The 27846-nt window shown below is 35.4% G+C and overlaps 1 protein-coding gene and 1 long non-coding RNA gene across 6 annotated transcripts in view; one reads left to right on the top strand and one right to left on the bottom strand.

Annotated features, from left to right (window-relative positions):
* LOC113502550 (synaptotagmin-7) overlaps positions 1-27846 on the top strand; it is a 507062-nt gene that overhangs the window by 450595 nt on the left and 28621 nt on the right. For all 5 annotated transcript variants that reach the window (XM_026884161.1, XM_026884159.1, XM_026884160.1 and 2 more), the window contains 2 exons: positions 25172-25183; positions 26733-26889. In XM_026884161.1, the coding sequence (XP_026739962.1) occupies positions 25172-25183; positions 26733-26889 (169 nt within the window). The remainder of the gene's footprint in view (positions 1-25171; positions 25184-26732; positions 26890-27846) is intronic.
* LOC113502552 lies at positions 16423-17534 on the bottom strand. Its single transcript, XR_003401364.1, has 3 exons — positions 17510-17534; positions 17197-17402; positions 16423-16671 (listed from the first exon to the last, which is right to left on the bottom strand). It is a non-coding gene; the product is annotated as an uncharacterized LOC113502552 (long non-coding RNA).

The following is a 27846-nucleotide window of genomic DNA, read 5'->3' as shown; positions in this document are numbered from 1 at the left end:
TATACCGGAGGTCGTGGGTTCGATTTCCACCCAAGAAAATAAATAAATAAATAAATGCGGACAACATCACATACATTGTTCTGAACCCAAAGTAAGTTGCTAAAGCACTTGTGTTATGGAATTCAGAAACAACGAAGGTACCACAAACACCCAGACCCAAGACAATGTAGAAATGTGAATTTTTACATTGACCCGACCGGGGATCGAACCCGGGACCTCAGAGCTAGCGACACCTTGAAACCCGTGCGTATGCCACTCGACCATGGAGGTCGTCAACAAATGTTTATGTGATGAGTGCCATCAATAATTCTGCGTCTGGGTGTAATTTATCTATGTTATGTATGTATTTAGAAATATATAAGTATGTTTATCTGTTGTCTAGTACTCATAATACAAGCTAAGCTTAGTTTGAGACTAGATGGCGTTGTGTGAACGTTGTGGAATATTAATGCAATATTGTGTTTCTCAGTGAAATTGGTCTTGAAGGTCAGATTAGTTTCGGGCGTGGTTCTATAATCCCATAGGCTGTGGAAACGTCACGCTGTAGTTGGCATCATAATGCATAGTGTAGTGTGTAGCTAGACCCTCTAGACAAGTTTAATTCTAACTGAAATTATAACTGGACAAGTTAATCGATTACAGGTTAAGCAATACTTGATACGGTCGTGGTTGAGATACTATCTATATCATATCGAGTTTTTCCGGGTTTCGGAAGGCACATTCAATCACAGCTGCTATATATAAATTTTTGGGCACAGGTAGTCAGAAGCTGGAAAGTCTGACAACCAGTCTTACGAAGAGGTATCGTGTTGCCCAGGTAACTGGGTTGAGGAGGTCAGATAGGCAGTCGCTGCTTGTAAAACACTGATACTTAGCTGCATCCGGTTAGACTGGAAGTCGACCTCAACATAATTAAGAAAAGGCTAGGATGATAAAAATGACGATGATGATGATAAACTAGGATCGAATCGAACCTACAAGTTCATGCTAATAAATCTATAAAGTTTCGAAAAGGCTACATAATTAATTCCCTTTAAATCATTGCCTGCCTTTATCCCAATTATTTGGAATCGGCACAACATGTTTTCTTCTTCCATACCTTTCTATCTGACGTCACCTCACAAGAAACACTCTTGGCAGCCATATCGTCTTTGACACAATCCTTCCATCGTTTCCTTGGTCGTCCTCTTCCCCTATATCCATCCAAATCCATGCTCAACCCCTTCCTCACCACATGCCTCTATTAAATACCTGTTCTGTGGTACCTATTCTCCATAAATAGGTGTAAGTCTACGTCGTGGACAGTATATGCATTTTTTTGAGACCTAATTGTTCATTCTTCCGAGAAAATTACAAAGAGAGAAAAAGGGATAGAACGCTTAAGACCGGACACAACCTTCCTGTCCGTAACACAGCCTGTTACACCAAGATTATTGTTGTTGTGGAAGTAAGACAGCACGATGCATTGTAGAGTGCCATCTCGCTTGCTCGCTGAGAGAGCTCGTATGTCAAGTTTTCATAATAAAGGTGCGCGCCATTTTGTAAAAATGTGAACCGGTGTTCATTTACGGTTGTCTTTTTTTTGTATTGGAATAAACATGTATAATAATATGTGTTCGTATTAGTTAAAAGGTGATTTAAAAGTACCTACTACGTTGCTTTTTTTTTAAAGGTCGGTATAAAAAGTATGGAATGGTGCTCTAATAATAAGGGTTCGCTGTGTTTCCGTCTGTCACAAGGATGTCTCATGAAACGAGTTGGGAAAATTTCAGAAAATTTGGAATTTTGAAAATAAATTATGTCTGTGGTCGCTTAAAGTTCGGTATCGAATGGTAGAAATGAAACACTAATAATAAGGCTTCTGTCGTTCTGTCGCCTTCGCATAAACCGAAATAGCTTAAGAGTTGAAATTTCAGAAATTATGTATTTTTACTTACCGCTATAGTTACAAATAATAAAAATAAGTACTGAGGTCAAGCAACGTTTGCTACAGTCATGAATATAGTGGGTGACCGATTCATTCACTATTTTTTTAGCCTATTTACTTGTGCTACAATTAGAACTTAGACCAGTTATTTTTTTTGATAAATCAATGTTAATCTATACTAATATATAAAGCTGAAGAGTTTGTTTGTTTGTTTGAACGCGGTAATCTCAAGAACTACTGGTTCACATTGAAAAAATCTTTTTGTGTTGTATAGACCATTCATCGAGGAAAGTTTTAGCTTATATAACATCACGCTGCGTCTAATAGGAGCGAAGATACAATGGAAAATGTGGAAAAAACAGGGAAAATTATTCATCTTCGAGGGCTTTCGTTCGAAAATTCCTTACTTATATCTTCTAACCACGTGGACGAAGTCGCGGGCAACAGCTAGCAATGAACTTATCTCACATACATTAGATGTTTTATAACAGAAGAAGTCTGTTTTTCACTTTTCACGTTTTAAAAGGCCCATTTTCTCTCGTTTGTAACAGTTAATTAGTTAGAAAGGCTCTTTAATAACACCCGACACCCTTTGCAGCCTAATTTAACTAAAAGTTTATGAGGGCTGATTAAATACGACGAGTTTTAACTAAATAGTGTTATTTTTATCTTTTAGATGGGTGTTAAAAGTTTACTAAAATTGTTAATTATTGACTTAACCTATCAAGATTAAACCATCTTTCAAAGTTATAATCTGATAAAAAAATTAGTAAAAATTACCTAAATATTCCAATCAACATCATAAATAGGGGTGAATGTTTGTTTGTTTGTCTGGCTTCAACTCAAAACTACTAAACTCTTTTTCTCTGGTGAATAGCCATATTGAAAACTCACGTAGTTGTCACATAGGCATATAATACATTTAAGGTTTCGTACCCAACGGTTAAAAGTGGAACCCTAATACTCCGTTCTATGACTGTCTCTCTGCCACAGGGTGAATCTCAGGAACCTTATAGGTACTTGTAATGTTCACATATTATTATGATGTATGTCTGCCATTGCAATAACAACACATAAGAAAAAAAAATCGACGCTGAGGTCAAAATGGACCTCTTTCTGTAAATTTGTTTTTCTTCCTTAAAATACGGAAACTTCGGGATTCAGATTCACACTTCAATGTTTTTTATTAAAATCTCCATTTTGCTACGGAAGCCTTTAATACGACAATAACGATAATATGTAAAGCAAGTTAATACAGAGGAAAATTTTAGCTCATTTTCATACCGCCATAGATTTCGTTAAGCGCTAATAATTTGTTAAAACAACATTTACTTTGTAAGCGCTGAAATCTATCAATTCATTTTATAATTTAAATCGCTGAGTATCGAATTATTACCGAAGTTAAATATTGTAAGACTAGCGGTTTCGCGCGACTTTGTTTGCGTGGCTAAGCAGATATAAGTTAGGTTTTTTGGATTAATAGTTAGAGATTGCATGTAACTTCTCCCCGCTTTTCTAAGATATTTTCCGTCTGCTCTGCTCTTTTTAATCATAGCGTAGAAGTATATATTCAACAGCTTTTCCTCATCAATTAGCTATCTAGCACTCAGTGTTCTTGAGATAAGATTGTTCAAACAAACAACCAAACTATCTTCAGCTTAAAATTTTGTTTCCGTTTGACAAAATTACTTTGAAATTAATATTAATAATTAATAGCCTATATGTTAAATATTGTCTGAGTATCCGCTAACAGTTACAAAACATCAACACTGCGTACCGTCGAAAATGTCAAAAAAATTATAAGTATTATAATGACCATCATCATCATTAGCTTCGATTAACCCACTGCTGGGCATAGGCCTCTTTTTGTGTAGACTATTACTCTGTCTCTTTCCCATCGCATCCATCCTATTCCAGACATCTTACCAAAATTTCAAAATGTGAACTTAAGGAAAAAATAAAAGTTAAAAATAACTTCATCTAATTAGATAAACTTTTTTAAGGTTTTAATATAAAAGTTTGAAGGTTCGGTTTATGGTTAACCACACGCTTGAACCATAAATATAACGGGTTAATTAAATTAAACTTACTAATTTGTGGTTAAATTACTTATGTGAACATGATTTTGGTTAGTACAGGAAAAATAATTATAGCTATTAAGTTAGTATGTAGCTTTAAAAATAAGATCTGATTTATTTTTAGAGTTAAATAAGTGTATTATCTTGTTACGTTGTAACGCCAAAACGACTGAAATCGGTTCAGTAGTTTTGGCATAGTTTTCGGAAGTCACGTTAAATTATGGGTCCCGGCTGTTATTCCTACATCTTTGACAGTCGTTACAGGTAATCCGAAGCTTGAAAAGTGTGACAACCAGTCTAACTAAGGGCTATCGTGTTGCCCACGTAACTGGGTTGAGGAGGTCAGATAGGCAGTCGCTCCGGTTAGACTGGAAGCCGACCCCTACATAGTTGGGAAAAGGCTAAGCCGATGATAGTTTAGGCGTAAATGAAGTTATTGATAATACGTAAATTAACTGTAATGTTAAATGCTAATCTTAATCATTTTTAATCTGTATGCTGTTTTCCAAAATATTCATATGTTATAAACTTTATAAAGAAATACAAAGCACAGCAAAATTAACATAAACATAAATTAACCAAAATGGTATCCCCATAAATTCTGTCCTCAAGTGCAAATGGTGCTCTTAATAAAATTAAAAGGTCGTTTTAAAGGTCTAAAGATATGTAGGTGGGGTTTGAATTATAATTAGGGTCCAAAAATGTTAAAGAGGATGTGAAATATTGCAGTGCCTTTACAATAAGCTCTTAATTTACATGGCAGAAAGAAACAGGATCAAATGCGTAAGGCGAAGATGTATTTCTGTTGCCGCTATTATAATAAAAAGTACCAAAAGAAATAGAGGTAAAGCAAGCCTTGGTACGGTGATAAATATGATGGAAGACCATTTTTTCCTTGGCTCGTCTGTAAATAATCTTTTCACTTTGCCGGTTCCATTAAACAATTTTGCTTGTCAGTGTAGCTCGTGACTAAGCTATAATGATTAAGCTACGCTTGATACGGTCGGTCCGTAGATGGGTTACCATCTATGTCATAATCAGTTTTTCCAGTTTCCAGTTTCTTGAATACATACATTTGTGACAGTCGTTACAGGTAGTCAGAAGCTGGAAAATCTGACAAGTGAAGTCTCAATAAGTGGTATCGTGTTGCCTAAGTAACTGGGTTGAGGAGGTCAGATAGGCAGTCGCTCCTTGCAAAACACTGGTACTTAGCTGCATCCGGTTAGACTGGAAGCCGACCCCAACATAGTTGGGAGAAGGTAGGCGATGCTTACTCATCTTCAGGTCCCCTTTTCCCTGAAAACAAAAGACTGTATATTATTTCTACTATTGAAGCAGGATAGCGCATTACATAGCAAAGAGCGTCATCTCTCTCCCACGCTTACAATATTATTACTTACAGGGGTATTCTCTCTCTAATTTACATTCTGGCACATTTGTAATCCTTAATTAGTAAAACACTTAATTGCTTCACTAATTGGCAATCAAATTAAATATATTACATTTTACGAAGGTACATGTATCATTAATAAGATTTGTGTAGTATATCTATAGTTTTAAAGAACATTTGTGGCTAAATTTATTGCTAAAACTAGCTATTGCCGAAGAAAACAGAATATATTACCATAGGTACCAAAAGTCATTCAACGTCGTAATAATTTTCATTTATTTTCGTTTTAGCAGCTACTGGTCTAGCGACTAGCTATCCCGGTTTATGAGACAGACGGATGGACGGGCAGATAGACGGATGGACAGCAGAAATTTAGGGTTCAGGTTTTACCCTTTAAATCGGTGTCCAAAACCCTAAAAAAACCTAGTATACAAAAATACAACGAGAAAAATCAAAATGAAAAAATCTATTTTCCCATCCATTTCCCATGTTTCAGATTTCATCTTAAAAATACAGTATCCATTGACATTTTATCAATTTTATGGAGATTTCATATTTTACACGATACGGCTCATTGATTCGTAGCCTAAGTCCACATCCCTTTGTTATAACATACCCGAAAGGGTTGACCTTTCGAATTTCGTGAGTGACGCTTGTTTTTGATATTATAAGCAACTAGCTGTTGCCCGCGACTTCGTCCACGTGGATATATGTATTTACATTATTAAATGATATAACGGTTTACTCACACGTATTTATCGGGATCGCTCGACTAGTTTCGCACCCAACCGGAGTCCTTAATCATGAGCAGACGCGGCGGGATCGCATCGGACACATCATTTAATAATGAATCATTCTCACGATAGTTACTATTAAAAACATCTTTATAAAATTTCAGTGTCTGCTCCTAATAAGTAATAATTGTTAAATTTGAATTCTAGATATAATAATTATTAGGAACTTGCTAATAAGTTTGATTTTTCTTTAATTTAACCCACTTAAATTACAAGAAAAATTTTCGACTTTGTTATTTTGAAAAAAATGGAAGACGGCTTGACTGTATACTGTGGAGCATTTCGGAAAAGACCTATGTCCAGCAGCAGACTTCGATAGACTAAATTGATTGAATGACTTTTAATGAAAAACGTGCAACGTTATTCTGTACAAAATTTCAAGTTTCTAACCCTTATAGTTTAAAACCTATTGATTAGTTAGTCAGCTCTCGTTTATATATTTTTATCCCTACTAATATTATAAATGCGAAAGTAACTCTGTCTGTCTGTTACACTTTCACGTCTAAACCACTGAACTGTTTTTAATGAAATTTGTTACAGAGATAGAGTTGACCTTGAGAAAGAACATAGGATTGTTTTTATCCCGGACTTCTGAACAGTTTTCTTGGAAACGCGATATAACCAACCTCGACGCGGGTGAAGCCGCGGGAAAAAGCTAGTAGATTAAAACATGAAAAAAAGCCTTCTTTGCTGATAGAAGAAGTATATTACTAAAAGTTTATAAACAAACCTGTTTTGTAAAACACCCACGTTTTACAAACTTACTTTTAGCTTACACGAACGTCTTTTCGTATGTAGTCAGAGGTTGAATCGCCAGTAGGCATACTCAACCCTTAAAAATATTCAGTTGTGTAGATTTCACAATTCATCCTTTACCGTTGTCACTATGCCAAATTGACTAAGCATTTAGGGTTCCATCCACGCATAGGACAAGCATTTGTGTGATCTACGAATGCTTGTCCTGAGTCTGGGTGTCTTGTGCATGTGATTTGAATGTTCGCTAAACCCCCCGCAATACATACAGGATTAAATTCCTTAATGCAGAAGTCTTTTAAGAAAATTTAAGTAACTTTTATGTAGATAAAATAAATATTTTTTCGACATTGTCGAACAATAATTTTTGACGGGAGCTTTTTATTTTAAACGATAAAACAAAATGTTGATACAACTCTACCAGCTTCAAAATTATTTTCTTAACAAGCAATTCGCGAAAGTCACCAAAAACATTGAATCCACCCCAATCAACAGAAAAAACAAAAAAACACTCAACCAAATATTTCAATATTTTTGCAGCAAAATTTGCACTGAAAGCTGAAATCGTAGCTACACGATTTCGGTCGAAATTGAAACAAAGAGGGGTTGAAATACGAAACAAAAAGGGGTTGAAATTTCCGAAACGAACTGAAATGTCAAAGCGAAAGGGGTGTGCTTTGTAATATTAGAGGTTGTCTTTTAGGGGTTGATTACAGTGGACATTTCGACTATAGAAAATGGTTTTGATTTTATACGGGAACATTAATTCAAATAACTTTCGGAGGTGTTTTGATGCATCCTATTGAACAAAAGGTTTTAGTACCTATCACTTCAAGATTTAAACTAATAATAGCTAATCAGGCTCTTCGTTCTGCATTGCTGATTTGTGAATCTTAATCACCCATTTCACCACACAAACGCTTATAAAAAAATCAAATTGATCCAGCCGTTTATGAGGTCTTTAGTGACATACGATGATGATGAAGATAAGGAATCATCGACCCTTAACATTGATTTTTATTTTTACTATAATATATGCTATTACAGCGACAATAGACATATATCATCTGTGAAACTTTCAACTGTTTAGCTATCACAATTCATGAGATACAGAACAAAAAAAATCACTGAACAAATGATCGTGCTCGTCACAAACATTTCTCCTGGGTGAGAATCGAACCCACGACATCCGGTATAGCTGTCAAAGTCACTAACCACCAGAAAAAAGGCCAGTCAATCTGATTCCTAAGACCGACTCTATTAGAGAAAGATGCCGCTCTTAGCTATATAGTGCTTTCTCGTTCAAACAATTGCAAGAATATTACATAACGAGGTGACGACAAGCCCTTGTTAATTTTACAATCAACTTGAACGGTGAGTTTGATTGAGTATATAATGAATTGCTTGTGGGCAGATTGACAAGAAGGATTAATGACTTAACTGAATTGAATCTACTCAGACTATTTTCAAACAACCGACGTGAAACGAGGAATGTTATGAGTCTTACATGTCTGTCTGTCTATGGCACCATAGCTCTCAAATGGCATGTAGGTAATGGTTAGGGATTCTTCTTTTTTTTAAATAAAAACTAACACTTATTTAGACAACGGTCCGCCGTAGATTTAAGTATCCGTATAATTTTATAATATAAATTAATTTACTGAAAGTTGCCGACGGGCCCCGCCTTTTAAAATCGGGAAAAAGCCATCATAAATGTATGTACTTTATCCTATGTGTTAATCCAGTCTATGTGTGTATCAAATTTTCTTGAAATCCATCCCGTAGTTCCACAAACATTCATACAAATTGTCGCGTTTATAATATTAGTAGGATAAACTCTTTAAGCCAAAAATATATTCAAAAAGCATTTCAACCCTCTTTCATTACTCGTTTCAAAAATTGACCGCCATATTTCATTTCAACTTCAAAATTGCTCTTCCACTGGACGTAATGTCATTTGTGCCTTCACCATCAACTTTAAAAGCAGCTTTGTCGTTGCAGAAAAGAGAAACAACCATACTCTGTATAGCTCCATCTCACTTTTATATTAACAACATTTTGTTTGAGGTTCTATGGTAAGGGTTACATTAGCATATAACACACATCACACATTTAGTAGTCAGGTAACGCGCCCTTTTCACAGAATTAACGAGATATTCAAATTATAACATTTTAAGGTCAAGTTTGTGTGAAAATGTTGAAATGTTGCTTTTGACTGCACGAAAAATATGTGATATGAAAATTGTTTTGTTTATTTTTTAAGGGCTGTCGTGATACGTGTTGTAAATTTTGATGTAGATGTGTGTGGTGAAGTAGCTCTGTATTGGATAGACCGATTTTGATGATTTTTTATGAGGGTATTTTAAACGACTTCCGCAGTATGGGGGTTTTTATAAATTTTCAAGTCACCTGCTCAAAGACACTCAGACTCAGGACAAGCATTCGTGTTTCTTATATAAGTACTAGTTTTCCGCCTGCGGCTTCGCCCGCGTCGAGGTCGGTTATATCGCGTTTTCAAGAGAACTCTTCAAAAATCCGGAATAATAACTATCCTATGTTCCTTCTCAAGGTCAACTCTATCGCTGTACCAAATTTTATTAAAATCAGTACAGTGGTTTAGACATGGAAGCGTAACAGACAGACAGAGTTACTTTCGCATTTATAATATTAAGTAGGGATGTTTAACAGTTGTCTAGTACTCATGATACAAGCTTTGTTTACTTTGAGACTACCTGGCGTTGTGTGAAAGTTGTGGAATAATATAATAACAAACCTTGGCATATAACGTTTGGCGGATGGATTACAAAATATTTATAACAAGTGTCACGTAGATTTTACGTGACGCTTCATACAATATGTACATTTTAATCTTGACGTGACATAGTGAACTTTAAGGCCTACGCAAGTTATTTAAAGTCTATAAATTTATAAACGTCGACGTGTCTTGTGTGTGACATTGTAATGTTAGCCGACTTTATAGAAAAGAGTAACTCAGTTTTGAGTTTTTGCATACATTTTCAAATGCATGAATAATACCTAATATTAATATTATTTACTGGAATACTTTAATATAAGTGCTAAAGAGGTGCTCAAGGCTAAACTACAACTCATTGGCCTAGCCTTTTCCCAACTATGTTGGGGTCGGCTAACAGTCCAACCGGTTTCAGCTAAGTACCAGTGTTTTACAAGGAGCGACTGCCTATCTGACCTCCTCAACCCAGTTACCTGGGCAACACGATACCCCTTGGTTAGACTGGCTGTCAGACTTGTTCAAGCTTCTGACTACCTGTAACGACTGTCAAAGAAGTAGGAATAACAGCCGGGACCCACAATTTAACGTGCCTTCCGAAACACGGAGGAACTCGTTATGACAAAGATGGTCACCCATCTACGGACCAACCGCGTCAAGCATAACTTAACCTGTGATCGAATCACTTATGCGGTTATAGCTTAGCCACGAGCTCCTCTACTAAGGCTCTACCTCTAGGCTAAACTACAACTATTTATTTAGTATTCAGTTCGACTCGCTCGCGCGTCAGCTCATGATTAAGGACTCCGGTTGGATCCGAAACTAGTCGGGCACTCCCGATTAATACGCGTGAGTAAACCGTTACATCATTGATAATGTTTAGTATTTTTTAATCAACCCAGACAACAGTTTCTTATCACAAGACGTGTTAGAAATTAATGTTCTTTACATTAATTGTTGACTGCGTTAATTCATGTATAACTTCGAACCATTTAACTTGTGATAAAATCTTTAACTTAGTTCCTAGGCTCTTAAGTAGCTAAATCGGTAGCTCAATCCGATTTATGAAGTAGGTACCAGTATTTCCCAATGGTATATATCGTGGCTAAGCTATAACCGCATAAGTGAATCGATCACAGGTTAAGCTATGCTTGACGCGGTTGGTCTGTAGATAGGTGACCATCTTTGTCATGACGAGTTCCTCCGTGTTTCGGAAGGCGCGCAAATTGTGGGTCCCGGCTGTTATTCCTACATCTTTGACAGTCGGTACAGGTAGTCAGAAGCTTGAAAAAAGTCTGACAACCAGTCTAACTAAGGGGTATCGTGTTGCCCAGGTAACTGGGTTAAGGAGGTCAGATAGGCAGTCGCTCCTTGTAAAACACTGGTACTTAGGTGAAACCGGTTGGACTGGTAGCCGACCCCAATATAGTTGGGAAAAGGCTAGGCCAATAATATAGAAATTGGTACTAACTCACACTAAAATTGCAAATGAAAAAGTTTTATATTTTTTTCTATGTATGTTTGTAACCTCTTAACTCTCAAACGGCTGAGCCGGTTTCGATGAATTCAGTATCTTGGTAGCTTACACCTTGGATTTACATAAAGGCTGCTTTTATCTTAGCCTTTTACCTACTACATTTTAAATTACTTTTTCTTTTTCATATTTTTACTTTAACAGTAAAGTTTATGTTAGACATATAACTGTTTGACAGTCTACTGGGCCTAATGCTATAGCCGAAAGGGACAGCGCTCTATGGAGCGTAGAACGCTATCTCCCTCGCACAACCACAAGAACTGGTTTCAGAGTTTATGGTGAGCTTTACAAGGTATTTCAACCTTTATTTACAAGTACTTTTATATTATTAACCCCATCTGTAATTCAAAAGGGATGAAATGGGACTTTTTTTGGTGTCGTCAAAAATATTTTTTATATCTCTAAAGCTCTTTAAAGCACTCCACTTTAATGTATTAAATATACAAGGTGTTGTAAAAATGCATGGTTATTATTTTAACGACGGCTACAGCCTGTATACTAGAAGTCTGTACCTATGGCTTCTGAATAATATAGAGATAGAAAAAGACTTTCAGAAAACAAATTAACCATCAATAGAATTAATAGATTGAAAAAATGGAAATACCCACGTTATTAAATGTCACTCCATTCAAATTTAATCAAAATTAGTTCAGCCGTTGCATTGTCATCAGGTTTGAAGCTACCCCGAAAATTTCAGCCTTCTAGCTTATTGGGAAGTGCCTCAAAATTGAGTTACAAAAATCCAACCGGAACGACAAACAAACAAACATACCAATAGGAAAATGAGTGTATAAAACGTTGGAAAAAAAAACATCTAGATTTATGACAAAATTTACAAAATCTTTTCCGAATACACTTATTTAAGTCACATTGGAACTTGCTGAATATAACCTACAAATCGCCTATAAATCTTACACGAGGTCTTGCCTGCTCTACAAATGTATGGAAAATCGATAATTTCATGCCTATTCGATAAATAGGCCGTTTAATTTCCCGCCAAGTCAGTCCAACTTCTCACAATACCAGTAGCACACATTGTTCCCGCGTCACTATGACTCTATTCTCCTCTATATTGTTTATGGTACCTTCTGGTTGTCTATGGATGGTGTGGGTATTAATAGTTTGATAATAATAGGGTTTTTGAATAAATCTAATATTGTAAAAAGAGGATATTATAATTTAAATGCTGTTTAGTAGGTCAGTTCATCATCATCATCATCATCATCCCCAGCCTTTATTCTCCCACTGCTGGGCATAGGCCTCCACTTTCTCGTGCCGATTTCTATGGTCCTGTGCTAGCCTCATTCAGACTCGACCCGAGACCTTTACTACATCGTCGACCCATCTTGCTCCCGTACGACAATATTATTAATCTAGTATTTTAATAATTAATATTTTTCATTTTAACACATCATTAAAAAGGAAGGAAGATATGAAGCACTTAAGGTGATGAAATATATGTAAGTGAGGGCTAAAAACATCCCTTGGTTAGTTCTGAGGCAACAAACATAAAAAATACAGTCAAAACTTCCTCCTGTTTAGAGTCGGTTGAAAACCAGTTAACATCACACCGTTAAACATTTAACCTATCTAATTACTAATTAAATTAATTTAATTAAACTAATAAATTACATGCCGATCGTAATTTTGAGCGCCTTTAATTAAAAGAGGCGCAAGAAAAATGTTCGCACCACTGATACTTTGCTCAGAGCATTATGAAAGGCGTTACAAGGTATGTTCAAGGTAAGTTTAATTTTAGTTGCAATTTCCTGGTTTAAACAATTGATGTTTTTATATTATAACTCACAAAAAAATATATGCAAGTCATAGATTTCCTACTTTCATAAAAAAGGCAAGCATTGGTTTGATCCACGAATGCTTGTCCAGAGTCTGGGTTTCTTTGAGAATGTGATTTGAAATTATTAAATTATGAAACCCCTCGCGACACAAGGATTATGCCTTAGTGCGGGAGTCGTTTTTTTTAAAATTAGATGCACCTCAATTTTATCGACAGTACAAATATAGGTATATCAAAATTTCATCGACCTTGTTAAGATAGTTTTTGAGATACAGGCTGGTGAAAAGCAGACAGCGGAATCCTAATAATAATAACAAGCCGTTTTCGCCTTATGCGTACGGAATCCTAAAAATTAAATATGAATAAACTAATGGGCACTAAAATAATGAAAAAAAACACTCAATTTCAGAATGCCGATATCAATAAAGGTGAAACATTTGAGCACTAAAAGTGTCGTATGGAGCCATAAATATAAATGTTTATTTACGGATAAAATATTTGGTACTTAAATACCACTTATAATAATAATATATCCTGGGACAACTCACACACGGTTATCTGATCCCAAGCTAAGCAGAGCTTGTGTTATGGTAACCAGACAACTGATAAACTTATAGGACGACTACCGTTGTAGAAGTAAGGCTGAAGATAGACATGCCCACCGTGTCCCACAGCTGGGCAAAGGCCTCCCCCAAATGTATCTCTCTATCTCTCATAATATAAATAACACTTTCAAATCACCATCACAACATGAAAAATTAAACCACTATTCAGACTCCCTTGACATTTCAACCCACATCCGTGCCGAGAACCAAAATTAAAAAATAAATAACATAAAGAAAGGATTTTTCAAAATGCGATGACACAACTTGGACCCTCGTCAAGTCAGAAGACATGATATTTTGACCTCAAAGGTACTGTGCTGTGAGGTTTATCACGACGATTCATTTTAACATTTTCTTTTCGTTTTTGGACTGTTTCCGGACGAAAAATATGGTTTTTATAGTGGGTCTAAGTTGGTACTTATTTTAAGATTTTTTTTTAGAGTTTCGTACCCTTTTTGCTTGGTAATTTCATACATTTTATTATAATTAATATTCCACAAATTCCACACAACGCCATCTAGCCTCAAACCAAGCAAGCTTGTATTATGCATAGGTACTTGACAACTGATCAACATACTTATATATTTTTTTGATGAAAAAGTATGGTATATTTAAAATCTGAATAATGTAAACGGGACCTGCATCTGCCAACAGTTTGGCAGAAGTATTAGGCATACCTATGTATGTAATGATGTATATTTTCTGAATAAAGGGCTTTTTGATTTTTTTTATATATTGTTTCTAAACACATTCATAATGTAGATAAATTACACCCAGACACAAAACAAATGATCGTGCTCATAAAAAAATTGTTCTGGGTGGGAATCGAATCCACGACACGTATATCAGTCAGAGCCACAAACCACTAGACCAACAGGCCAGTCTCATTTGATTTACTCCATCCTAGAATCGGAATTCCTTAGTAAAATGTTCTTTTTCACAAAAATAGTTAAATTTTCTTTCACGTAACCGTTATTTTAAATACAACACTTTTTAACACGTTGAATTTTATAGTGTATCATTATATCTAATCCCAAAGGATCTAAACTCTACTAGACTTTAATGTTCACGCAACTTCGTGGCAGGTAATCCGAGTTCTAGATGAGCTAAGTTAATCTAGGCAACCTAACTAGATTAGGTTAGGACCTAACTTACTTTGGAAATGAGGTAGTTGATCTAAATTTGGTTTTTTATTTAGTTTCCAGGTTGTTAGGAGTATTTTAAATTAAATTGGTTTTGAAAATTTGCCTGGCCAGTGTCCCACTGCTGGGAAAAGTTACCATGATTCTCTGTTCTGGGACACATGGACCCAGCACAGAGATTCTTTCGAATTATTTAGTTTTAAATTATGTTTTTAATTTAGACAATGCACTTTATATTAGGTGACAAATAAATTTCAGGATACCTGAAAAATTTCTTTAGAATATTTTGACGGAACCATCAGTTTTACGACACCAACTGGCGTTTGAAACGTTTCTAGGGTTCCGTGACCATAAGGTAAAAATGGGACCTTCTTAATGAGACATCGAAGCAAACTTTTTACTTTTTACTGTTTCAAATAAATACCTTACGATAACTTTAAAATCCCGGCTGGAACCACAGGTCAGAACTAGTATATAAAACAATAATGGCGACCCGATTGGATCGTTATACAAACAATCGCTGGATCTCATCAGGGTCGTAGCACAATCTATAGGTATTTCAGTTTTGGTAAATATTGGTTTTAGTATACACAATCGTGGTAAACAAATTTGTATACGCTGTGATGTTCATCCACTAATTAATGAACACTTGTTATAATTTTGATTGATTGCAGTAAACAGATATTAAAAAGAGAATACATATATCAAGTTTCGCAATTGATCGGTCATTTTTTAATCCCTACTAATATTATAAATGCGAAAGTAACTCTGTCTGTCTGTCTGTCTGTTACGCTTTCACGTCTGAACCACTGAACTGATTTTAATTAAAGGACATGGCCGGAAATTGTATGAACCTGTGCCCCAGCATGTACACGAATAAAATCTACGTCAATTAATAGTAAACATCGTTAGAAACAAGAATAAAAAAGATTTATTTTGCTCAGCAGTCGCTGACAAGAGTTATGAAGGTTGAAAGTTAAGTAAGGTTAGGTTGAAAGTTAAACTATGGTTAAAGCACTTTTATGTTCCTGGTATATAAATATTTAATCTAGACATTTAATATTCATAATACAATCACTTGAACACTGAGAGCAGCATTATTTTTCAATTTGAGTATATCTAATTGATTGGAAGTTAAAACAATATTATTCAACTGATAACATTTTGGATAAGACAGCAAATAAAAGAAATTAAATTGTTGAAACATTTAATATTAATAAAACATTACAAAACGCGGCTGGTGAAAAGACAGCTTTTTGGTATCTCGTCCATACCAAGTACCAAAGAATTGTCATAATGTGAGCACAACATCCAACAGTCCGGTTGCCAGATACACAATTACACCAATAACTTCAGATACCATTTCTAAGTTGGTCTTCAAATGAGGGAAGCTCGTCATATAAAAAATACGTGTAATATTCACGCCTGGACGTATGTATCGATTTAATACGTCCTCTTAATAGAAGAGGATGATTTCCTTCAATTTCAAGTGCTGCGAAAGTATTTGATAAACTTGAGTTCTCCAATAATAACTCCCATTCATTAGAATCTGCATAAAGCTTATTATAAAACAACAAGGCTGATTTAATTAAGGTAGGCACTAAATAACCTGCACTTTGCTGAAATCCATCAAATATGCATCGCTTAGATGGATTAGCACAACATCTATAATTAGGTAGGGCAATTGATGAAACATCTTGACCTGGGCCAAAATGAAGTTGTGGAGCAAGTGGTGGAGGAAGTTGTGGAGGAGGTGGTGGAGGAATTGGTATTTGGATTATTTGATCAGGTTGGTGATCTTCTAAGGCGTGAAAATGGTTGGAATCAGTAATCATTCTTCGGCTCACTTCGCTGTTAGCTCTCATGTAACAACCATGACATAAAAAGTTGGCTGCTCTAACCTGAAAAAAAAAGATGAAACTAATACCACTGACACTTGACAATCAATAGCTTGACTTTCTATATATGTAAACTCAAATGTATGTACATAACAATATTATTACTTTATTGCCAACATCAAACCAAGACACATATTACAAAATAAAATACCCCATCTCATCTCTGTCAATCAAACAGATATTCATACAGTTTTTACCAATATATAGAGTGATTAATGTGGAAGGTGAAAGTATATAATACATCCATATTATAGCATAGAAATACAGAAAGTTCCGAAGATTTGTAAAATCCATGTGGAGTCAGAGTAAATCACTAGTTATCTAAATAAGGCAAGTAAAGACTTGTCCTAACTGATTCTTAATTGAAAATATTCCTCATTAATAATAATTAATATTTAATCAGCATTAAATATTACATCATAGTAGCATTAGAACTTCAAATAAGTTTAAATTATTTAATGTGATTGACTATAATATTAAAACTGTAACAATTATTCACATGTAGATATTTAAAAACGTATTCTTTACATGTCATCATGTAAGTACTGCCACAGTGATACAACTGAGGCGAGAGGGCTTCCCTCCAGAATTTCGTGTCTTTTGGCACATGTAACTGATTTACCACAGCCACAACAAACATTGATATGACCGAGTTGTCTTTCCCTGGAGTTCGTTGCAAGACATCTTGATATCTTGTCATAACACGCACCACAGACATGGCTATGAGATGATAACTGTGAAGGTAAAATAAGTATCTTTATTAGTCTTGAAATTGTAGATAGGTATTTGAATAATATGAATGCTGTAGGTATTAAAAAGATTTAATGATGCTACAACATACCTCGAATGTTAACCACTCCGATAAAAGAACAGTCATATCGGGAGGTAATGATGATAAAACATGTCTCCTGATACGTTCTCCGATTGTGATCCGGTTGTAAAAGGGCCATTTTCCTTAAGTATACACAGTACGACTAGTTAGTGGAGCACTCGCGTGGGGCTACGACATATTATAAAACATATCATAAACGAAAAACAAACCGGCGCAATGACTGTTTATTGTTTACAAATTATGTGAGAATGTGATTTGACATTGACATTAGACGCTCGATATTCATCACTTCAATGCTGTCAGCACAAAAGTGACTATCTTCCTTTGTACGCGAACTTAGTTTTATTTAATTAATAATATTTATGGTTTCATTTATTTAAATAAATCAGTAAGCTTAAAAAAAATATATGTGTCATGTAAGTTATGATTAATTATGAACATTTACATTTTAAACTCGATGTCTATAGTGACGGACTTTCCCTACTTTGTTCTTTGTGAATATTATATGGCAACATGAAGGGTACTTTTGAGTGGAGTACAAACGAAGAAAATCTTTTTATTGTATGTTTTTTTCTCCCGCTGCTACAGTAAATTGAGCTATTTTCAAAATTCCTTATTCGTTTTTTTATAATTATTGGTTTTATTTTGGTTCTTGTACACTCTGGGGCAGAATCCGGCCAAGTCCTTTAGTACAGTGATAGAGTTGCCCTTGAGAAAGAACATAGGATAGTTTTTTCCTGGACTTTTGAAGAGTTCTCTTGGAAACGCTATATAACCTACCTCGACGCGGGCGAAGCCACGGGTGAACAGCTAGTCTCTCATAAAATTATCACAAACCTAGCCTTTTCTCAACTATGTTGAGGTCGGCTTCCAGTCTAACTGAATTCAGCTAAGTACCAGTGTTTTACAAGGAGCGACTGCCTATCTGACCTCCTCAACTCAGTTACCTGGGCAACACGATACCCCCTAGTTAAATTGGTTGTCAGACTTTACTGACTACCTGTAACGACTGTCAAAGATGTATGAATAACAGCCGGGACCCACAAATTAACGTGCCTTCCGAAACACAGATCAAACGCACTAAATAGATTTTTACTTTTTAAGCTTATTATAATACCGTCCAAATTCATTAGTTGAAAGATAATTAAATTTTCGACGATGGACTATCATGTAATAATTCGGGTAATCGTTAATTACTTTGTCCTTATTTTGGTAGCAAAGGGATTTAAGTTAATCTTCTTATTATTGTATGCAACATGTGAATATCAGGCCGGGCATATTTTAAACGCTTTTATTAATCGTCATTATCAATGTTGAATTGCCCACTGCTGGGCATTAGCCTTCAAGATCATGCCACCCTCCTACATAAGCTATTGCTATTTTTTATAATAGCTACTCCCGCATTTAGGATTTTAGTCGCTGTTTCGCGGGTGGTATCACAAACAGACAAATCACGTGCACAAAGACACCCAGACTCAGGACAAGCATTCGTGAATCACACAAATGCTTGTCCTACGCGGGGATCGAAACCGCGACACGATACGCACAGTGGGTTTGGCGTGATGACCTCAACCACTGGTCTATCAACCCAGACACAGAAGCAAAAAAATTTAAACCTTCCCTGGACTTCCACGAATATTTCAAGACTAAAATAAGCCATATCGCTTCAGCCGTTCTCGGGTTTTAGTAAGACTTATGAACAGCAATTCAATCCCTACTAATATTATAAATGCGAAAGTAACTCTGTCTGTCTGTCTGCTTGTCTGTCAGTTACGCTTTCACGTATAAAACACTGAACTGATTTTAAAGAAATTTGGTACAGACATAGAGTTGACCTTGAGAAAGAACATAGGATAGTTTTTATAACGGACTTTTGATGAGTTCTCTTGGAAACGCGATATAACCGACATTAACGCGGGTGAAGCCGCGGGCGAAAAGCTAGTTTTGTATATAAAAAAGAGAAATAGGTATACCCCTTTGAACAGCCTTCAACTCCACACGATGTAGGAAAGACGATTTTCCCCTTTCAAAGAATGTTATATACAATTGTAAAACTGTTTTCTAACCTAGTTATTTAGACCAGACTTACGTAATGTCTAGATCTTTCTTAGATGCTGTCACAGAAAAATGTTATTGTAGACTGGTCTATTGGAAATGTTAGATAGTAACTATACTTTTTTTTTATATTTTGTAGTTGGACCTGGAATTTCTCTTGAAAGCTATTTTGCTCTGTAAATTAAAATCAGGATTTCTCGATTTCTGTAAAAAAATTATGATCATTGTTTGGGGTATCGTTACCAAAGAGTTAAACCGAAATCCTATGACAAGGCTCCGCAGTAAGTCTATTCGTCTGTGTGTCATCAGACTGTATCTCATCAACCATCATTGTTCTTTTTTTTTCTCTAGCCCACTGTGTCCCACTGCTGGGCAAAGGCCTGCCCCAAATCCCTCCACGACTCTCTATTCTGGGCCGCATAGAACCAGCCTGCGCGGTAAGCGTCATGGTTCATTAAAACAAAGAAAATTATACAGATGATGTGTCTTTCGAAACACGGAGGAACGTTTATGACAAAGATTGTCACCCATCTACAGACCTACCGCATCAAGCGTTTCTTAACCTATGATCGATATTAGCCACGAGCTATTTAAAAATTCTAGATACTTAACATTTTAACTGTTTTGCAATGTTTATTTAACCCTTCAGTTAGTTTATTACCTAACTAAGCTACCTGAACAACTGTCCCTTTCTAATTTAACATTCACAGAGGACGTGACGAAATTAAATTAAACTTTGGACACTTTTACAAATTATTGCCGTCTCTTTTTGATAAATGAATAGTGTTATAGTTAATTTCTAAGTTAATTTCTTAGTTTGCCTTTGTTACAGTTACCGAATAATTAAACGTAACTTAATGGCAATTTGTTTTAACCTGTATCGTCTTATTAGCCTAGCATTTTTGTATATAAAGATTATTATATAAAAAACTAGCCAGTTCCAGCAAACTATGGTTTTCCATAAAAATGAGATCTAGAAAAGGAATTTAATCCTTGTGTCGCGGGGGTTTCACAAACATTCAAGTCACATGCACAAAGACAGACAGACTCAGGACAAGCGTTCGTAGATCACACATATAATTGTCCTACGCGGGGATCGAACCCCAAACAATTGCAATAAAATTTGTCTCAAACCAAACTTTTAGCCGTACTAAGGATGCTTAACCTTCATTTTTATTTTAGAATTATATACCATCTGTGAAAATGTCAACTTTCCATCTTTTATAGTTCATGACGTACAGTCTGGTGATAGACAGATGGACAGACATCGGAACTTAAGCAATAAAGTTACGAAACCCCTTAAAATTACAAAAAAAAAATCGATTAATGGTCATCCTTTTGATAACCGGTTAAAAAATCCAATAATACCCAAAGAGAATTAATTCAAATAGAATTGATTATGAAACAAATCCTTTTTCGAGTAATTAAAAATAAATCAAAGGTTTGAAAAATTTATAAAACCGTATTGGGCCCGAAGGCGCGTTCGATATTCAAATTATACTCTGCCAAGCAATCTTGACTTCTAAACTTTTGCGCATAAAGTACATTTCAGCTTGAATCTCTGTATAAGTTTAACTTTTATTGACTCCAAAATGAAATTTCTTGACACAGAAGTTTATAACTTAGGTGTATACTCTTAAAGTGTATTTTCGTTTGGAGTCCCTTTTAATATAAAATAGATGAGGTTTGGGATATTGTAGAAAAAAACATGGCCGCTGTAATTTCTTATAAATTGTATGTGTCAGCTTTATAGTGCGAAGGATAATGATAGATTTTTATTTGATAAAAAGAAAATATTGGTTTAGAAAACATTTTTTCTTTACTAAAACGATTTGACAGGTATAAATTATGTATACCTACATGTCACTGTGATGATTTGTTATGAAACCTGTCAAAAGGAAGGTGGCCTTTATTATATGTATGAAGTGTTGACCTCTATTATAAAACCCCGTGATTGAATTTCTTTACAAAATGACTGCTGACAAAACGGTATATGAATGTTATATTGCATTAGACTAGAAATCGAATAGTAAACGTCAAATGTAATAGGAATGATGTTTCTTTTCGACAAGTGACGTGAATTTGACATGAATATGTGAGCGATTCGTCAGCTTTTGCTTTGGGAGAAAGTAATCCATGTATTTTATTTATTTTATTTATTTATTAGGTATACCAACAGCATAACATACATATTTAACAAATTAGAAATTAAGTAACATAGTGTCTCGTATGCATGCCTATTATAGGTACACACAGCATTTATATTATAGGTGTACTAAGGTTTTCTTACATGAATTTATATTAAATTAAAATTTACTTATACAAGTAAAAAATAAAAATATACTAAAACTAGGGGTAATAAAACAAGTTAAACAACTAGCTCTATAGTTAAACAAAACAAAATGAAATATAACTTTAAAATCTTGAACACAAGAAATAAAATAAAATAAAACAAACAGTATTAAACTGGAAAATTGAAAAATTGAGCAAAATACTTTATGGTACGCATGTTACCCATCAACTGTTATTTTTTCAATGTAGTTTTTTAATGAATCAGCGTGTATATGTATGTACAGCCCTCTAGTGTGATCTGTATCATTATAAATCTAAAATTTTCAGATACAAGCACAAAGCTACGTCCCATTTGCTAATAATAATATTCACACAACGCCATCTAGTCTCAAACTACGCAGAGCTTGTATTATGAGTACAAATAATCGTGTTCATCACACAAAAATTTCACCAGAGTAGGAATTGAACCCACTCTCCGGTATAGCAGTCAGGGTCACTAACCACTAGACCAACAAGCAAGTTAGCATTCGTGTAGGTAAATACAGCCTTAGTTCATTCTGGAACAAGTCGTAACATGTTCTAAGACTTGGTTGACATGTCACAACGTGGGAGGTTCTTTGTGAGAAATTAATGTTGACACGAGAATATTGTTCCCGAAATAGGTGTTTTAAAATAGGCTGTAACGATGCTAAGATGTGACATTTTAAATGTCAATTTATTTACTTATTCTAGTAGTTGTTGCCCGCGACTTCTAACGTCGGCGTCGAGGATTATAGATACAATGACTATTAGGACCTCATAACTTAAAAATTGTGTTTTATTTTCAAACTTAACAAATCTCTCATTGTAAATTTTCAAACACTTTCTCCTTTTTGAAGAAGGTATTATTTTCCGTAAAAATATTTTACGTGTTGTGTATTTCACGACGAAATTTTAAAACTGCACGGATAGCCGAGTGGTATTCAGAACACCAAACCCACGGCGCATGATCCCCGCCTAGGACAAGCATTTGTGTGATCCACGAATACTTGTTCTGAATCTAAGAAAGGAAAGGAAGGCTACTTATTAACCGGAAAAAAATGGTTGTGGGCGTCATAAATTATATGGATCTTTTTGAATACCTAATGTTTTTTTTATGAAAATCGCAAAAGATACAAAGGTTTGGAAGAGAAAGGGGGAGGTCTTTGCCCAGCAGTGGGATCTAAAACAGACTAAATAAATAAAAAAAGAAAGCAATATGAGCACAGCGGTTTTTAACCGCGCCTTAAGCTGAAATCCACGCAGACGGAGTCGCGTTCAACAGCTAGTATAACCTCCATGACGAAGTTCCTCGCTCGTCCTGAATGTCAGTACAGATGAAGTTAATATCAGCTGTCGGGGCCATCGAATTATAGTTGTATGGAAGTTGTATGTATGGTTGTAAAGAGTTGTAGAGCGACAGGAAGCTGGTACTGTACTGTAGTTGATGCAGTTATGATTGTGTTAGTACTGGTACTGTACTTTGAAAAGAGGTTTGGCTGTTTCGAAATATTTTTTTGACTTTGTCAGGATTTTTTATGGTATTTGCTTATACGATTTTGAAGTTGCCCATCCGAAATAAAACAATTTAGTTCAAAATATTCAAAGACGAAATCGAAAGTCAGACGAATTTAGAAGACATTTTCAACAGTTTTTCGAATAAAAAAGATTCCTCTCCACATGAATCTGAATTTGGAAAGCGCTCACTTACTATTTTGACCTTCCGAACTGAAAACAAAATTTGAAAAAAAAAAGCAGACTCTTTGTAAAAAAAATATTTTTCTTTTCGTACTTTACAGTTTTTCTTCCAATCTAGAAAGTTTCACACACCAAACATTTTCCTCCCAACGTCTAAATTTAGGATCAGATTCGTAAAATAATTACCTCTCTCTGAACTCACAAAATGGCCCCAATTCTAAATCTCAACACCAGGAATTGACGTTTATCACTAAAACAAATAGAACCCTTAGTAAACATGGGCACAGTTTGCTAAAATCCCCATTTTTGTCGCCCCTAAGCCGGCACAAGTTATTGGCACATAAATCAAATGTTGGCTTTGGAGACACAAAGTTTCGTTCCAAATAAGGTTTTGTAAATTCTGCTAAATCAGTTCTGGTATGAATTATTTATATAATAACGGTTTATGTACGAGTTTTGTATCGATATAGCAGGACTAGTTTGTCGCGTCAAATTCGGTGCCGCGTGCGCGTCGGTGCGGTCCGAAACTAGTCGGGTGGTTTAGATAAGTCGCGTCTAACCCGTTACTAAATTAATTATTACGAATTTGGTTATTAACTAATTAATTAAGAATTTTAGGTGGTTCAGAATTATCGTTAATTGACCATGGTTATACATACATTTTCGAACATGTTAAGCTAATCTCAATACGGTTGGTTGGTGTTTCGGAAGGCACCAATTCAAATTGTGGATCTCGGCTTTTATTTACACATCTTTGACGGTCGTTACAGGTAGCTAGAAGCTGGAACGTCTGTCCTGAACTGTCGGAGTATCGTGTTGTCCAGGTAACTGGGTTGAGAATGTCAGATAGGCAGTCCTTTTTAAACACCTGTGCTCAGCTGCATCCGGTTAGACTGGAAATCGACCCCAATATATTTCACATCGAGATCACATTTTAATTTTAATGCGACATATTTCAAATTATAACACACTCAAAATTAGTTCATTAATTTTCGCAATATCTACACTTTGAAGTACAAAATATTTCCTCAAAGCCTTTCTCTCAGCAATACCTTACTTTCCTAGAATTTTTGCCCGCCAATTTCTTGCGTATTTTCTCCATATAATTTCGGGCAACAGTTTTATTATGACCCAGTAGGCATCCTGAACATTTTTCTTCACTAACCTGACCTCATATATTTATGTTCCACATGTACTAACAATTTTATAGCCTTTTTGGTATATTCCGTGTATTTCTACGTGATTTTACCTTGTTGCGGTTTTTTGCTGAGGTCGTATCGTATAAGCTAAATTGGCACTTCTAGGCAGTAGGCTAAGGTCCAATTTTACATGTATAAATCGCATTATAGAGCTGCTTTTGAATTTGCAAGTTACAGAGACATTTTTTTAATAAAACTAGGCAAATTTTAAACTAAACTTTCTTACTTTAATAAACTTTTGCGTTTATAATATTAGTAGGATTATAGGTAGGCGAAGAGCTGACGATGCGAGAGGCCTATGTCCAGCAATAGACTTAGTTGGGCTGATAATGATGATGATGATGATCTTTGGGATGTGCACTAATCACTATTTTTCTTTGTTTCATGTACCTTCATTTGGGATCTACAGAGCTCAACTTGAGTAAGTATTATCAACATAAGTCTTCATAAAGTATATATATACTCTGTCCGTTGTAAGAATAGTTTTTTGACAGATCGTTAAAAAAATCTCTGATTTGATCAAGAGTGAAATTTGATTCCAAATTTGAGACCAAATTCCAGCCAAAAAATGAATTTTACTAGAAATCGAATCAGTGATGTTGCTCGTTACTTAATAGAAGACTTACCGACCCGTCAATAACTTCTTCTTAGAATGGACAGAATTTTAGTTTAAACTTTTTAGAACTACACTTTTATATAGAAACCTGAAACTGGAATTCAAAGAGAAAACCCAGTTGATGAGTTATCTGTTAGACATAATTAACTAGATATAGGTAAACTAAAACAAAACATTACGAACTCTAAAAGTAAATACTAAAAACCTTAAAATATTACTAAAATTATAACAAAACCGTCACACATGGTTAACGTGATAAATTCCTCAAACAAAATTATAACTAAAAGCATTTATGATACCCACGGGATGTCAACGAGCTTGCAAGTAAAATTACCATGCCAAAAGTTAAAATATGAATGCCTTTTCTCATTACCTTTTTGTTAAGATAAAATCCTCTGTGGATATTTGAGCTCAGCTGAAGTTTTAGCGATAATTGTGCTGAATAAGAAGAAAGTTTAGGTCGAACTTTTTGTATTAAAATTATACTTTTGTATACAAATCTAGTTTTTAGAATGATAAGCTAAAAGGTAATAATGTTAAGAATATTGGCTGTTGTCGCAACCTTTTTTTCCGCTCGGGATCATCAAATGATTCCTTGCGCTTTGGGTTGAGTGAGTGTCAGACTTTGACTGACTAAAACCCACCCATGTTCCTTCCTTTGCCCTTCGGGGCTACGGTAACCCTTTCGTGACCCGCTGGCCTGAAAAATCAGGCAGCAGTTGCGACCTCCCTGCCTCTTTTGACAAGAACTAATGCAATAACGCCAACTCCGTTCATCAGTATTGAACTTCTAATTTTGATCATCCACTTTCTTGTATAGTACCCTGATTTGACTGTCCGGATAGCCTAGTGGTTAAGGTCACCACGCCAAGCCCACTGTGAGCGACAAGCATTTGTGTGATCCACGAATGCTTGTTCTGAGTCTGGGTGTGTACGTGATTTGAATGTTCGTGAAACCCCCCGCGATACATGGATTAAATACCTTACTGGGGGAGTCGTTTTTGAAGTGAAAACTTCTTTAGCGGCGCTGAGCACTTTTTTTTGGACCGGTAAAAATATCTAAACTCGCGTCAAGGTCAAGTGATACTGATCGAAAAAGAGTAAGATGAAAACTTATTTAAAGCACTACTGCATCGAGAGCGATATAAATAAATCTACCACATAAATGATAGAACTTTTATAATGATAATTAATAAAAGCAATTCGTACAAAATTTTTCCATAACAATTCCAAAATATAAAAAGCACAACCTTAATATTGAAGTTTTCACTTCTGCCGGTACTCCCGGAGTGCAAACCGTGGTTTTTTTTTGATATAAAAATCAATGAGTTTTGATTTTGACCCTTCTCCCCAGGACAACATCAATAAGCTCCCCTCAAGCGAAGTCTCCAGCCGGGAGCAGCGCAGGCGCAGCTGCCAGTGCGTCCACGGCACCAGGAGAGCGGACCCCGACAGCACACAACAAACAACTCCAGAATGTCAAGGGGCAGGACCATCCGCCGCACCCATCTGTAAGTAGCACTTCTGCTGACCCCTCCAAGGATACAACTTTGAAGATTTGCGAATCATATAAAAATTAAAGCAGAAGATTGATGTGAAGTTATTAATAGGGTAAATGACAAAAAAAATCTGTTCAGTCTATCAGATAGATTTCCGAAAAATACTGGATACGTATTTTTTTGTTTTATCTCGGAAGGAGAATGAAGGAGATACAGTGATTTTAAATGTCGTGTGACGTCACTTACCAGTACGCTTTTTACTAGCAAGTGATGTTATGATGACCCACTGCCAGACATTTCGTCATCTTAAATGATTTTAAACTTGATAACTTTTTAATGATATGAAAAAAATGAAAAATACGTTTCCAATAGTTTTTTGACATCAGCCTGATGGACTACTCAGACCTTTTTAGTCAAATACCCTAATTAAGAGAATTTAGGCAAACCATTGTTAAAGGTTTTCAGTTTTCAATAACCTCCAGAATTTCAGGTTCTGAATGCGATATAGTCATATACTCAATATAATTATTGTTATTAAATGATATAACGGTTTATTCACGCGTATTTATCGGAGTAGCCCGACTAGTTCGACTCGCGATCCCGCCGCGTCTGGTCATGATTAACGACTCCGGTTGGGTCCGAAACTAGTCGGGCTACCCCGATAAATACGCGTGAGTAAACCGTTACATCATTTAATAATGAATCATTCTCACGAATTTGAAACTAGGATTAGTAAATGGCCTGTATGTACAACATTTCGGTTCAAAAATGCTCCTCTTAATTATCAAACCTGATAAAGATTACACTTTAAATATACGAACGACTTAACACATGTAAAAACCATTTACATCATACGTTATTTAAATAGGATAGTATGAACGACAATTTACGGAGAGAAACCTCTGCTATGATTTCATAAAGTAGGATTGTCAGTGTGCGAGTGAGACATCGATATATATAATATAGCAC

Source organism: Trichoplusia ni, chromosome 17 (genome assembly GCF_003590095.1).
Source record: "Trichoplusia ni isolate ovarian cell line Hi5 chromosome 17, tn1, whole genome shotgun sequence".
NCBI classification, from domain to species: Eukaryota; Metazoa; Arthropoda; class Insecta; order Lepidoptera; family Noctuidae; genus Trichoplusia; species Trichoplusia ni.
Note: the sequence above shows the minus strand (reverse complement) of the source record. Positions and strands in the feature narration are given on the sequence as shown.